This window comes from Alosa sapidissima, chromosome 13, assembly GCF_018492685.1.
Source record: "Alosa sapidissima isolate fAloSap1 chromosome 13, fAloSap1.pri, whole genome shotgun sequence".
In the NCBI taxonomy this organism is placed as follows: Eukaryota; Metazoa; Chordata; class Actinopteri; order Clupeiformes; family Clupeidae; genus Alosa; species Alosa sapidissima.
In genome coordinates, this window is record NC_055969.1 from 23,948,563 (window position 1) to 23,963,394 (window position 14,832).

The following is a 14,832-nucleotide window of genomic DNA, read 5'->3' on the forward strand; positions in this document are numbered from 1 at the left end:
CGTGATCAACGGGCATAGTTCAAATGACTCTGTACTCAATTGGATAGTCATTCACCAATCTGACCAACGAACCGGGTGACATTTGCAGAGCGAGGCGAAAACTCCAGGCTCTCCCGCTATCGTCATTGTTTTAAACTTGCCAATAGCGCGCCAGATGGATAAGCCAGCTTGTGATTGGTCCCGGCAAAAGCAGAAACGGAAGCAGCAGAAAAAGATGCACAGGTTTCCAGCCTGAGCTGCAGGGCAAAAAAGAAATCGCTGTCAGATCAGGATCCCTAGAGTAGGGATGTAATGGTATGAAAATTTAACCTCACAGACGGTTATAGTGACCAAAATTATCACGGTTTTCGGTATTATCGCGGTATTTTTAAAAGTGTGTTCAATATGTTCAGAAAACTTTCACAAGATAGGCCTAGACAAGCTGAAATAGTTTCAAAAACGTGTGACAGTGTTTATTATATTATAAAAATATAATTCAAAACCTTATCATAAAATGTAACCAGGAACGCTGGAACTCATTTTCACTTGGGGGTGCTCATAGAGGGGGTTCTGGGGCGGGTGGGGGGTTATCAGTAGATGTGATTCCTTTATTCTGGTGCATTTTAAGGTGGCCTATTGCTGATGAGACTAAGCTGGATTTAAGAGGCTGTGGAGACTCTGAACCTGGGAGAGCATTGCCGTTTAGGAACCATCCTACCTCTTCTTATTCTGTGTCCTCCATGGAAATGACATTGAGGAACTAGAGTGTTGCATGGACTGATGTTGAACTTGACCTTTGACATCTGACCTCTCGTCCTTCTCATATTTTTATAGACCCACCTGGCCCTGTGAACATCACCTGTCGGCTCCCGAGTCACTTCAAGGTGTTCTGCTCCTGGACGACGTCGGTGGACTCCACACTGCCCACCCAGTACTTCTCCTCGTACAGCTCACGCGAGTAAGATTCATTCTGACCTCCCACGCTGAACCCCTCATTCTGACCTCCCACGCTAAACCGCTCATTCTGAACCCCTCATTCTGACCTCCCAGGTTGAACCTCTCATTCTGAACTCCCACGCTGAACCCCTCATTCTGAACCTCTCATTCTGAACTCCTACGCTGAACCCCTCATTCTGAACCCCTCATTCTGACCTCCCATGCTGAACCCCTCATTCTGACCTCCCATGCTGAACCCCTCATTCTGACCTCCCACACTGTAAACCCCTCATTCTGAACTCCCAAGTTAGATCTGCTGCAATGGAGATTACAAAGAGTATAATCTCTGTTACATGCTGTTTTGACATTGACATTGTAAATGTTCTCTAAGAAGAGTGAAAAGCAGTTGGCAGTAAAGCTAACCATGTCGCTGTCTATCGCAGGAAAAATATAGCGAGCAGCCTATGATAGCGGGCGGGCCATATCTGGCCCACGGGCCGTAGTTTGGCTACCCCTGGTTTATAGGATCCTTATTCCTCTTCCTGGAGTCGACCTTACAACAAATAATAAAATTAGGGTGAAAGTTCATTACCAAAACCAAAGTACAAATGAAACTGTAATGACTCACTAAAAAGAACAGACCTTAAAACACAGACATTATGAAACCTACTAAATACTTCTGTTCTGTTCTGAAGATACACCCACTTAGTCTCAAAGTAACAACACCTAGGTGTTATTGAAGAAACCTTGAAGAAACCATCTTGACAACCCCCTGACTTCCCAAAGAGCCATGCTCAAGACCTAGTCTAATGTTCAGGGTTACTACGCAGTATGGAAAATCTGGAAAAGTATGGAATTTGATTTTAGTAATTTCCAGGTCTGGATAAGTATGGAAAAAAGAAACAAGGGTATGGAGAAATGTTTGTGTTTCCAGACTATTGCATTTGCAGTACTAATTACTTCACTCAGGTCATAATGAACCATTCCTACTGTTGTGTAGCTTAACTGTCAGTCCCCATCGTCAAGATACAACTAAAAATGGCCCAGCTAAATGGACGAATATTAAGTGTAATTTTTTAATTCACTTCAGTTGTACATACCTTTGTTTTCACCGAGTTATCCCAAACCAGAAGTGGCCGCAATGTCGAGAATATGGTCTGAAAAATCTACAGAGAAGTTTGGAAATTTGAGTATGGAAAAAGTATGGAATTTTGAAATGGAAAATGTGTAGGAACCCTGAATGTTGATGAACAGCGGGCTACGCCACAGCTGTGTATGGATGTTTACCAGCCTGTTGTTTCCCTGTTGTCTCCCGAGCAGTAATGGCGTCTTGACGGTGGAGACTTGCATCCAGGAGGAGCAGGGCAGCTCCAGCTGTGTCATCGAGCACCCTCCCATGTGGAGCCACAAGCACCTGCTCAACATCACCGAGGTCAACCCCCTGGGCTCGCAGCAGACCATTATCAGAGTAGACCTTCACCAGCTCAGTAAGGCAGCCACTCACTCACACACTCTCACACTTACTCACTCACTCTCTCACACTCTCGCACACTCACACACTATTCTCTTTGTGCAGAGAGACCCTGCAACATGCTCTGACTGTTGATCAGCTTTTCTCTAAACATCCATGTGTTCTTTAGTTAACATACCGTAATGAATGAGGTTTGGTCAGCAAGTTAGAAAATGAAGTTATCGGTCATTCCTCAGCACTCTGACTGGCTCGATGTGGGAAACACTTCACTTGGATTGTCTGCCTACAGAAACTGTACAGATCATATGTTGAGATTCAAGTTCAGTATGTAAAATTGTTGTTGAACATTTACTAAACGTTACCTTGGCTTAACCAAACCCTACCCCTAACTTTAGCCATACATTTCAAGAGAGTGTCAACAAATACTTTAAGCATCCAAGTATCTGTAGATAGTCTTAAAAGGGAACTATGCAGTTTTTTTAGTTTATGTTACCTTAACTGAACAGCCTCGGAGTCATTGGAATGGTTATATGACTTTTTTGGGGTTGAATGGTGGCCGTCTCGCTTCCCCTTAGTGCCTGTGAGTGGAAAAACCACCCCTGCAACTTTGGGCCGGCAGGCCGACGGCCTCAGAGACAGAAAGTCTCTTGTCTCTGAGGCCTCCCATACAGTGGTGTTCCCAACCTCCCATATCATACAGTTGTGTTCCCAGCTAATGCTAACCTCCCATATCAGACAGCTAAAGTTCTATGTGGACAAAAGAAGCAGCCTTCCAGCTCAGATTCACAGTAGCTTGCTCATGTTTTCCTGCCCGTTGGCCAACATTGACAAAATATAATAAAATCTGATTTGAGGTCAAATGTGGTCAGCAAAACAAACCAGGGTTACCTCAAAGTCATTAGTAATTGTTGCAAATAATGCCTTGAGCAATGCTACAGCAGCATACTGTAGGTCCTCTGGGTATTTTTCTGAGTTGGGCCACGCTGGCAACACTGAACGGCGTGATTGCAAAACCCAGTGAACCCCCAAGCTCAGTAAGGAGAGAAGCAGCAGGGAACTGAACCAGTGGCCACTGAACTCGTCCACATCTGTGGAGCTGCACTAGTGATCCACTGATGTTTTTTGAATGTCGACTATGAATACAGCATCCAGAGACTATGTTTATGTTATTTCATTGTTCACTGTGAGCACAGATTTCATTGCCATTGTACAGACGTCAAGAGTCTTTGCATTTGCTGCAGAGATGTAATGGACACTGTATGCATCGTACAGCCGTAAAGAGAGGGTATATGGGGCGGCGCTGTGGCGCAACAGGCTACAGCGCTTATACCATGTATGAGCTTGAGCACCCATGGGGACCTAGGTTCAAGTCTGACCTGCGGTCATGTCTGGATCCCACTCCATCTCTCTCTCTCTCTCTCTCTCTCCCACTCACTTCCTGTCTGTCTTCACTGTCCTGTCCAAATAAAGGCAAAAGCCCCAAAAATATACTTGAAAAAAAGAGTGTATATTTGCTTTGTGTTCCCAGTGAAGCCTGATCCACCAGAGGCGGTGCGGTCCATGGAGGTGGAGGGCCACCCCACCAGGCTGCAAGTCCAGTGGAGGATCCCGGAGTCCTGGACACCGGAGGATATCTCGGACGTCGCCTTCCCTCTGGCTTTCCAGTTACGCTACCGGCCTGTCGGCTCCAAGTACTGGTCAATGGTGAGACTAGAGGCTTTTAATCTGGACTAGTCAATGGAGAGACGAGATGCTTTTAATCTGGACTGGTCAATGGTAAGACTAGAGGCTTTTAATCTGGACTAGTCAATGGTGAGACTAGAGACTTTTAATCTGGACTAGTCAATGGAGAGATGAGATGCTTTTAATCTGGACTGGTCAAAAGTGAGAGTAGAAGCTTTTAATCTGGACTGGTCAAAGGTGAAAGTAGAGGCTTTAAATCTGGACTGGTCAAAAGTGAGATTAGAAGCTTTAAATCTGAACCGGTTAAAGGTGAGAGTAGAGATACGAGTAGAGATCTGGACTGGTCAATGACGACAGACTGGCACAGATTGTCTGGCACAGTTGTGCAAGTGGACCCAGGCTTTTCTGACAGATTTACCTGAACACACACTGCTGCTAACTGACAGCTTCGCCCATGCTTGCCACAGGTGGAGGCTGTTAACAGATCACTTTTCACAATTGAAATTGAGATTAGGTCAGGACAAGGTTCATTCATCTCCCATTTCCAAGGGACGTCACCAACGGATGACTCTGGACGCAATTGGATAAACCTAAAGTCAATCAGAGCAATGAAGGAGATGACACATGCAGAGCAACAGAAAAACCCCCATCTCAAAACATTTCCAAAACTGTTTCAGTGTCATCATGTTAAGCTGCCTGAACGGTTATGATTGGTGCCCAGGTTTTAGGAACATTGGAAATGGGAGTGAATGGCCTCTTTGCCAGACAGACCTGCAGGACAAATTCAAATTTGCCAAATGTTAGTCTGGGTTCTTTCAGGCTAATGGTCTCTGTCTCTTGTTCCCTCTCTCTCACACACATGAATTACGAGTACTTCTCTCCTGTTCCCTCTCCCTTTCCGTCTCACACAATCTCTATTGCTCTCACTGTAGTCTCAGAGACTTCCTTACAGCAATCCTCTCTCTCCTTTATGCAAGCCTCTCAGCAGGAGACAGAATGCTAACACAAACTCAGTGTTCAGTTGAGTGATGGTGGAACCTGGCATCTGTTTACTGTTCCCTTCTATCTCTTCTCTATTTCTTTTTATCCCTTTCTCTCTTCTGCTATCCTTCTCTTTTTCCCCTCTGGCTCTGCCCCCTTATCTCTCATTCTCTTCCCTCGCCCCCTATGTCTTTCTCCTCTCTTCCTCTCCTCGTTTATCCCCCTCTTCCTCTCCTCGTTTATCCCCCTCTTCCTCTCCTCGTCATGCCCCACTCTCACCCCACCGGGACTGAAGCCAGTTCTGGTCAGAGTTGGCCTACTCCCTCCACGTTGCCATGCCCACCGTGGCACATGTTGCCAGGCTGTGCCATACCAGCGCTGCCGCAGACTTGCTGATACTCACCACTGAGTACAGATGTGGTCGGCGGGCCTTGTTTACCACCGTCCTTCACTAATAGAGTTCTCCTGCAGATTGGGAATCTAGTAGTAATGCGAGAACGGAGAGTATTTTTCACTCCTGCACTCTCTCACATTCCCAGTTGTTACAATGCGGACAGAGAGCGTTGTTTATATTCTTCTGTAAAGACCGGTGAATGAAAACATGAATGCCTATTACTCACCAGAGCAGTAGCATTATGTTATACGTAGTGTTGCCGGGAAAACCAGAACGTGTGGTAACCCTATACGCTGATTATGTTTACAGGCCAGTATTTCATTTTTACGGTTGTTTCCTTGGCCCCTCTGTTTTTTGGCCTGTCCCAGTTTAGCCCAGTAGGCTATGGAGGGCTAAACGTTTATGTAAACAGAGCCTTTGGTGAAGTTGTATCTTTTCTGTTAGACCCTTTTCAAAATGACATCTTTACTTTTTATCACAATATAATACTACAATTATAATACAAAGTTAAAGTAAAACATGACCGGCTTCCTCCTTCATTTTAGCTTGTTATTAAATTGCTAGTTATCAAATGACCCTTTAGACTTAAGATTCAAATCATTCAAGCCAAGGCCCAATGGCTGGGTATACAGTAGTAGTAAAGTCATGTTGTGGTGTGGTCTGGCCTCTCATCTTGTATTGTGCTCTTCTGTGGTCAGCTGTTCACAGAGGATGACACCAGCCTGACGATCATGGATGCCCTGGCTGGACACCCCCACCACATCCAGGTGCAGGCCAAGGACGGCATCAGCCCTGAGAGCCAGTGGAGCGACTGGAGCCAACTGGTCCAGGCTCAGCCCTGGACAGGTATGAGCACACAGACACACACTCTCTCTCTCTCACACACACACACACACACACACACACACACACACAGTGAGTGAAGCCAACTGGTCTAGGCTCAGCCTTGGAGAGGTACAAGTACATACAAGTACTACACACACGTGCACACGCATACACACACACACACACACACACCACTTCTGATAGCATCAAAGTAGCCTACTGTAGGTGGTTTGGCTGAGCTATATGTACCACATTAAACTAATCTATCAGGAAACACATAAACCCTGAACTTTGCCCCAGTCCCAGCAGCCTATGATCCTCACAGAACTAAGCATCCTGTCATACGCAGGCTGATGCTCTGCTCTTTTGCATACGTATTACTGGTTCTAGAATGATCAGATAAATCAATCCTTTTCCGTGCAGCATATTTCAGGCCAGGCCAGTGGTGTTCCCATCTAATGGTATCCTCCCATGTCAGACAGTGGTGTTTCCTGCTAATGCTAGCCTCTCATGTCAGACAATGGTGTTCTCATCTCAGCTAACTTCACATGTCAGACAGTGGTGCCCCCAGTTAATTTCCCAGCTAATGCTAACCTCCCATATCAAACAGTGGTGTTCCCAGCTAACCTCTCGGTCATAGTGGTGTTTCCTGCTAATGTTAGCCTCTCATGTAAGACAGTGGTGTTCTCAGCTAATGCTAAACTCACATATCAAACAGTGGTGTTCTCAGCTAATGTTAACCTCTCGGTCATAGTGGTGTTGCAAGTTAACGCTATCTTCTCATGTCAGGCAGTGGCTGTCTCTCAAACCGCATACTTCCATCAGTACACTGCTAGTGTGCACTGAGCGCTTGCTTGCATTGTGCCCACTTTTCAATGGTTAAAATTGTCCCAATATCTTCTGCACTATATACTTAAACTAAGTATTTAAAGTGTGCAAGTCGACTCACTAGACTGTTTGAGACACAGCTAGTGTTTTCTCAGCTCGGCTAACCTCATGTCAGACAGTGTCCCCAGCTAATTTCCCAGCTAATGCTAGCCTATCATGTCAGACAGTGGTGTTCTCAGCTCAGCTAACTTCACATGTCAGACAGTGGTGCCCCCAGCTAATTTCCCAGCTAATGCTAGCCTATCATGTCAGACAGTGGTGTTCTCAGCTCAGCTAACTTCACATGTCAGACAGTGGTGACCCCAGTTAATTTCCCAGCTAATGCTAACCTCCCATATCAAAGAGTGGTGTTCAGGTAATGTTAACCTCTTGGTCATAGTGTTGTTGGTTGCTAATGTTAGCCTCATGTCGGGCAGTGGTTTTCTCAGCTCAGCTTACCTCACATGTCAGACAGTGGTGCCCCCACCTAATTTCCCAGCTAATGCTAACCTGTCCTATCAGACAATGGACTGTGTATCAATTGGCGTACTTCCGTGAGTACACTATCGTGCAGCACCCTATGTGCACTGTGTGCTTACTGGCGGAGTGCGTACATTTTAACAGAATAGTGTCATCTCATATCAAACACTAACTCCAAGCACTTCACGGAAAAGACGGTCATAATATAACTCGCAAAATAACTTTATTGGTGTCCTCTATTCAACAGTGACATAGTCAAAACATGAACAGTTTATGTTTGCTAATGCTAGTCTCTCATGTGCTCCCCAGAACCTCTGATAGCCACAGAGGAGCCTACAGCCATCCCTGAGTTCTTCAGCCCAGAGCAAAACAACACAGGGGCAGACACATCCACAGTCAAGGGACCAGGTAATGTGTATATATATATATATATATATATATATATATATATATATATATATATATATATATATATATATATTCTATATATATAATTTAGGGTGTAGCATAGGTTTGGTTCTCCTTATTATTGAACTTAGTCACATTTATGTATGTTTATTTGTTGATTTCTTTTCTTTTCTTTTTCCATTGTCTTGGCAGCACTCACCTAGTATAGGGCCCTAATTTAAATGCTGGGCAAAATGCAAAGTCAGTCAATGAGCAGTTCTCATGCATGAAAGCCAGAGGTGTGTGAGAACTTTTGTCTGACCCACCAATGTTTGTGCTTAATAACTTGCTTGTGGTAGTAAATTAGCAAACAAATTGTGCATAGTTGTTGAACTAGCTTATTAGTCTGAATTCACATTAGACTCTGAACTTTGCCCAATATTTAAATAAGGGGCCATAGTCTTGACTGATCATACCATTTGCACGTTATTCATTTTTTTGCTTCACATGTTGATGGTCTCAGCACACGCACGCACACACACACACACACACACACACCCTACACAGAAATACAGTACACAAACACAAACACACACACACAGCCTTCTGGATTTGTGTTGCTCTTCAGGAATTTTAGCCTAACCAACAGTATCAGGGAACAAAGTACTGGCTTTTTTGTGTGTCTTAATTAGCTAACCATTTCCAGACCCTTGGCCATTAAAAAAAAAAGATGGAAAAAAATGCAACTTTGCCAGACAGTATGTTCATGCTCAGATAACACCCCAACCCGCTCTCTGACTCTGGGAAGGATGAAGGCTGTCATTATCAGGACATTAAACAGTTTAGTCTGTTTCTGCTTAAAGATGGATTTCTAGAGTTCAGTGGCTGTAGTGAGTGGAAGAGAGAGAGAGAGAGAGAGAGAGAGAGAGAGAGAGAGAGAGAGAGAGAGAGAGAATTGAGAGAATAAGAGAAAGAAAGGGAGAAAGATGATTGAGAGAATGAGATAAAGAAAGACAGAATGAGAGAATAAGAGAAAGAAAGAGAGGATTGAGAGAAAGAAAGAGAATAGAGAGAATAATAGAAACAAAGATAGAAAGAGAGAGAATAAGAGAAAGAAAGAGAGAGAATATAGATAGATAGATAGATAGATAGATAACACACACACACACACACACACACACATTCCCTTACAGCAGAAAGTAATTAAAAGTATATAATATAAAAACACAACTAAGCAATAAGGACAGTAGAAGATAAATATATACTAAAATACAAATTATACTAAATAACACAATTCTAAAAAAAACAGTATCCACATAGTGGGTGATTAATCAAACAAGATGCGCTTGCAATGACTGAGGCAGGGACTGAGCCTGTGATTCTCTGTGCATAAGGTAAGGTAAGGTAAGGTAAGAAAATTGAGAGAATAAGAGAGAAAGAGAGAAAGAGACAGAGAATAGAGAGAATAAGAGAAAGAAAGAGAATTGAGAGAAAAAAAAGAAAGAGAGCATAACTGCTTGGATTGGTTCTCCGCTCCTTTTCCCAAATTGATATGCTCTGTGATCACTGATCTGTTTAATTCACTGACTCCCAGTAAATTGCTTTTCCCAAGAGAACAATTTCAAGAGGGGTGGAGAGAGCTTACAACCCACTAGAACATCATGACCTTAACATTGTGTGTGTGTGTTGGGTGGGGGGGCATTATGACCTTTACATTTTGTATGCGTGTGTGTGTGTGCGTGTGTGCGTGTGTGCGTGTGTGTGTGTGCCTGTGTGTGTGCCTGCGTGCATGTGTGTGTGTGTGTTAGAATGCCACAATGTCTTTCACAGGAACAGTAGCCCTGACTTCAGCACATGCCTAGTTTTCAAAAACATTTCCTGTAGGAGAGACAGAAAGAGAAAGAGAGAGACAGAGAGAGAAAGAAAGAGAGCATGCCTTAGTAGTAGCAAAGCTGATGATGATCATGGTTATCCAACTTGAAAAAGAGGGATCTTAACACTCATTTCTTTAATCTCTTTGAGTCCTGAAATCCCAGACTTCTGATCTGAGTACATACAATACAATGAAAGTGTGCTTTTAATACAACATGACAAACCTCCTTTTAGACCAACACAATGCAACAATTTGCAGTGATTTGCTGAGTTGGCATTGTCCCTAACAGAAGCATTATGCTGTGAATCTGGTCTGTCGGTTTGTTTCTCATAGTTTCATGTTATTAGCAATCTGGCGCTTGTCCCTTTTTGCTGATCTCCTTTTCCCAGTGTATTGAATGTCTGTCCTCACTCATCTGCCCGTGCTTTGTGTCTCCCAGACTCTCAGTTGCCGGACGGTGGAGGACTTGGAGTCGTGATGCTCCTTAGCCTGTTCGCCGGGATCATCGGGATCGTGGCGTTTACGGTCATCCTCCTGCTGTGGTGAGACCCTCAGGCTCCCATCATGTTTCTGTTGATGTTGATGTTTGTTTATGTTTATCTTTGTGGTATTTGGCAGACTCCTTTGTCATACACCATCATTCACCATCATACACCATCACCGTTTTAACCAGCACATAGGGAGTGCAGACAATAGAGTGTCACGCCCACTAGTGGCCAGTTGTGGCTCTGCGGCGCTCCCCTCTAGCTAGCTCACTGCAGTGCATTAAAACACAAAGTAAACAAGGCAGAGCATGATTGCAAAGGAGGGGGATGGATAAGATCAAAGCCTTTACATGGAGTACCAGAGCTCAGGCTCGAGACCGTTTGAAGCAGAGCAGCTGTTTGCTTTGTATGGTAATGGTGTTCACATGAGAGGAAGAACAGCAGGATTGGGGCTGGCTGTGTGTGTGTGTGTTTGTGAGAGAGTGTGAGAGAGAGAGAGAGTGACACACTAATCGTCTCAACACTCTGTCCAGAGACAGACTCCGTTTCATCAGGCACTAAAGCCCTGTTCACATTCATATACGGTGATCCGCTAGTAGCCTGTCGCTTGCCGTATATGTGAACAGGCGCGTAAATCCCATAATATCAGCACTGTAACACCAGCCTTACATACAGGCATGCAGACAGTCAGGCCAAGTTGCATGGGGTTTCATCCTCCTCTTCCTTACCATGGCCAAAGATGGCTCTGTTTGAGCAAATGGGCATCTTTAGAACAATTGTTCTCATTGTTACTGTTGTCATATGAATTGAATTGAACATAACTGAATTGAGTAGAATTGAACTGAATTGTATTTATTTGAGTTAAGTAGAATTAAACTGAATTGAGTTGAGTAGAATTAAACTGAATTAAATTGAGTAGAATTAAACTGAATTGAATTGAGTAGATTTAAACTGGATTGAGTTGAGTAGAAGTGAAGTGAACTGATTTGAATTGAGTATAATTGAACTGGACTGAATTGGGTAGAATTGAACTGAATTTTAAGCAACACCAAAGAACTTTCCCTCTGTCGCACGCACGCTATTTGTTTATCCAGCACCGGCTTTGCAAATAACGATGTCCACAGACAAGGTAGAATATGTTGCATGACTTATAAAAGTACGATGTATTGCGACATCAGATGCAAGTCAAATTTGTAGTTTTTTATGTCTCATTCCATCGAACTACAGATCCGCTACCCGATCTGGCAAACTTACATAGTGCGGTTATAGCGGATAGAGGGCCGCGAAGCGAATGCAGTATTGCCATTCACCCTGTTACGAGTTGATGAACCACTGAAACGATTTTGGAAACATTATTTTAAGGTATAAAGTGTGTAACATGTTGCCATGGCTTCACCCCAGGATGCGACACCAGAAGCGAGGCGGTTTGAGCAAGCAGCAGCTAACCTCCATGGTGAAGATGAAGTCCTTGCTAATCTGAGGTGAGCTTCAATATGACGCCATGTCTTTAGGTAGCACACACACACACACACACACACACACACACACACACACACACACACACAGTACACACACTCTCACAGTACAATTTACTCTCACTGCCTTTCTCTCTTTCTCATTTTCACATACAAACACTCTGTGTGACTCTCTCTCTCTCTCTCTTTCTCTCTATCACACACACACACACACACACACACACACACACACACACACACACACACACACACAGTACACACACTCTCACAGTACAATTTACTCTCACTGCCTTTCTCTCTTTCTCATTTTCACATACAAACACTCTGTGTGACTCTCTCTCTCTCTCTCTTTCTCTCTATCACACACACACACACACACACACACACACACACACACACACACACACACACACACACACAGTTCCCTCCCTGAAAATTCCTGGCAAGCAACTAACACCCACCCACCACAGCCCACATTAAATTATGCCGAGCAGCTCTTGGGCGCATGTCTTTGATGCAGAGCAGTCTTGGGCGCACGTCTTTGATGCAGAGCAGTCTTGGGCGCACGTCTTGCATGCTAAGTACGCAGTATGACATTATTCTGCTGCTCTTCTCGCAGACCGAGGCCAGGTTTTTCTTTTTCGTTTCTTTTTTTTTTTTAATTCTGCAGTGGTGGGCCTTAGTGACATTGCAATCTTGCTAAAGTGCAATCCTGCTACCATCGCCGCCTCTGCTCTGCATCTCTCTCTCTAGAGTTCTGATTGATGTGGAGGTTTGGCAGGGTTTTAAAAAAAACAAAACAAAACAAAAAAAAAACAGGAATGTGGCATCTAAACTGTCCCCAGTCATTTTTAAAGTTGAATTTCCGATTACTTCTGAAATGAGAAACAGCAATGGTTTGCCTCCATGACTGAAGTGTTTCTGCACAAATCTTCTGCAATGCACAATGCTCCATCTCAAAGAGTCAAAGGCACGTTTGTAGCCATAAAGTCATTTTAGAACCTCCCTCTTTCTCAAAGTAAAAAAGGCACTTGTTTGTAGCATTATCGCCATTATCGTCTTTTTTCTCAAAGTGTTTATGAAAAGGCACGTGTTTGTAACATTAGTCTTTTTTCTCAAAGTGTTTATGAAAAGGCACGTGTTTGTAACATTAGTCTTTTTTCTCAAAGTGTTTATGAAAAGGCATGTGTTTGTAACATTAGTGCCTTCATAGAATCTCACTCCCAGCATGATTGCCGGCCTTTAGTTCGTGCTCCTTTAGCGGTTAGCTGCTATCTGTGTTCCCACATTAAATTAGCCATGTGGTTCTTCTCTCCTCGGATTATTACAAACAAGATTGGCGTCTGTGTTCCCCTCCCAAAGCGTAAACAGCTGTCTGTAAACAACATCGCTGCATCTGCCAGGAAGATGTTGGCTCGCTGCATATTCATTTTCAACTCTGTAATCGCTCCCAGTCTGTCACATACAGTAATAATTAAATATGACAAATAACCCATCTTTTCTTCTCTTCTTTTCTCCATTCCTCACTTTTCTTTTCTTTTCTTCTCTCTCCCTCCCTCCCTCCCCTCATCTTTTCGTCTTATCTTCCCATGCCACCTTTCTTCTGTCCTTTCCTCTTCCTTTTCTTCTCCCCTCCCCTCCTTTCCTCTCTTCCTCTCCTCTCTCCCTCTCCTCTGCTCACAGGTAGCGAGGTTGGCGGAGTCCTTGTTCCTTGTTAGCCCTCATAGGGCTTCCTCAAAGGGAATCCTCTCCACTGCTATACTGCAGTGCTAATACGGCTCCAGTATCCCACAATTCACCTGTCTCCTGTTGGTGCTCACAAGGGTTGGTTCCGAGACGCAGACCCTGGGAACTGTGAATACAGACCATGTAGCATACACACAGACACACACACAGACACACACACACTCAAGCAAACAGAGAAACCGTAAAAAGACAAAGGATCGCTTTTTCACTTGGACAATCACAACCCAGCCCAGTTCAAAACTCATGAGCACACATTTCCAGCGCTGCCTTTCCCTTAGAGGACCTCTGTTTTACTCAACACAACCTCACGCACTCTCTCTCTCTCTCTCTCTCTCTCTCTCTCTCTCTCTCTCTCTCTCTCTCTCTCTCTCTCTCTCTCTCTCTCTCTCTCTCTCTCTCTCTCTCTCTCTCTCTCTCTCTCTCTCTCTCTCGCTCTCACTCTCTCTCTCTCTCTCTCTCTCATTCTCTTTTGGAATGCTGTGAATAAAGCTTGCCTGTCCGTCACATGCGAAGGCAGTGAATTTGGGCATTATGGATAGGTTGGCATTCTCCGCATTTCCAGACAATGTGTTTCACCTGACGGCTACTACTGCTGCTACATGAGGAGGAGGAAGAGGAGGAAGAGGAGGAGGTGGCGATGCGTATGTTTTTACATTTCAACCGTGCCTTCAGAAAACAAGGACTTGCAAACTTTGCAATACCACCGTTACTCAGTGACAAACTCTACTGGGATGTACGGTCAACATTTTTTAATTTTACATTTAAATTTAAAATTATTTTAGTTCCTGGTGTTGGGAGCGAACCCAACAGCTATACATTCAGACTCTGTATGAAACAGCAAGCAAGTTTTTGTGGACATACAAAAAACAAAGCATCCATTGTTTGTTTTTTTTTGTTTGTTTGTTTTCTTTAATCAACGTTCAATGTCATCCACCCATCCACCCATCCCTCCATCCACTCATCCCTCCATCCCTCCATCCACCCATCCCTCCATCCACCCATCCACCCATCCCTCCATCCATCCCTCCATCCACCCATCCCTCCATCCCTCCATCCATTTCCCCATCCCTCCATCCACCCATCCACCCATCCCTCCATCCACCCATCCACCCATCCCTCCATCCATCCATCCCTCCATCCTTCCCTCCATCCCTCCATCCAGAAACGTTCTGCTCTTGCTCCGTCGGCGCCCGTCTGAAGGGTCTCTATCATTCCCAGTAAGCTCCGCCATGACTGCATGCGGCCCGGTG

General features: G+C 44.3%; 1 protein-coding gene across 4 annotated transcripts in view; it reads left to right on the top strand.

Annotated features, from left to right (window-relative positions):
- il11ra (interleukin 11 receptor, alpha) overlaps positions 1–13,748 on the top strand; it is a 43,922-nt gene extending 30,174 nt beyond the window's left edge. For all 4 annotated transcript variants that reach the window (XM_042059150.1, XM_042059153.1, XM_042059151.1 and 1 more), the window contains exons 5-12: positions 814–937; positions 2,236–2,402; positions 3,915–4,090; positions 6,143–6,290; positions 7,926–8,024; positions 10,316–10,418; positions 11,763–11,842; positions 13,520–13,748. In XM_042059150.1, coding sequence (XP_041915084.1) covers positions 814–937; positions 2,236–2,402; positions 3,915–4,090; positions 6,143–6,290; positions 7,926–8,024; positions 10,316–10,418; positions 11,763–11,841 — 896 coding nt within the window. In that variant the 3' untranslated portion in view covers position 11,842; positions 13,520–13,748. The remainder of the gene's footprint in view (positions 1–813; positions 938–2,235; positions 2,403–3,914; positions 4,091–6,142; positions 6,291–7,925; positions 8,025–10,315; positions 10,419–11,762; positions 11,843–13,519) is intronic.
- Positions 13,749–14,832: the final 1,084 nt, after the last annotated feature.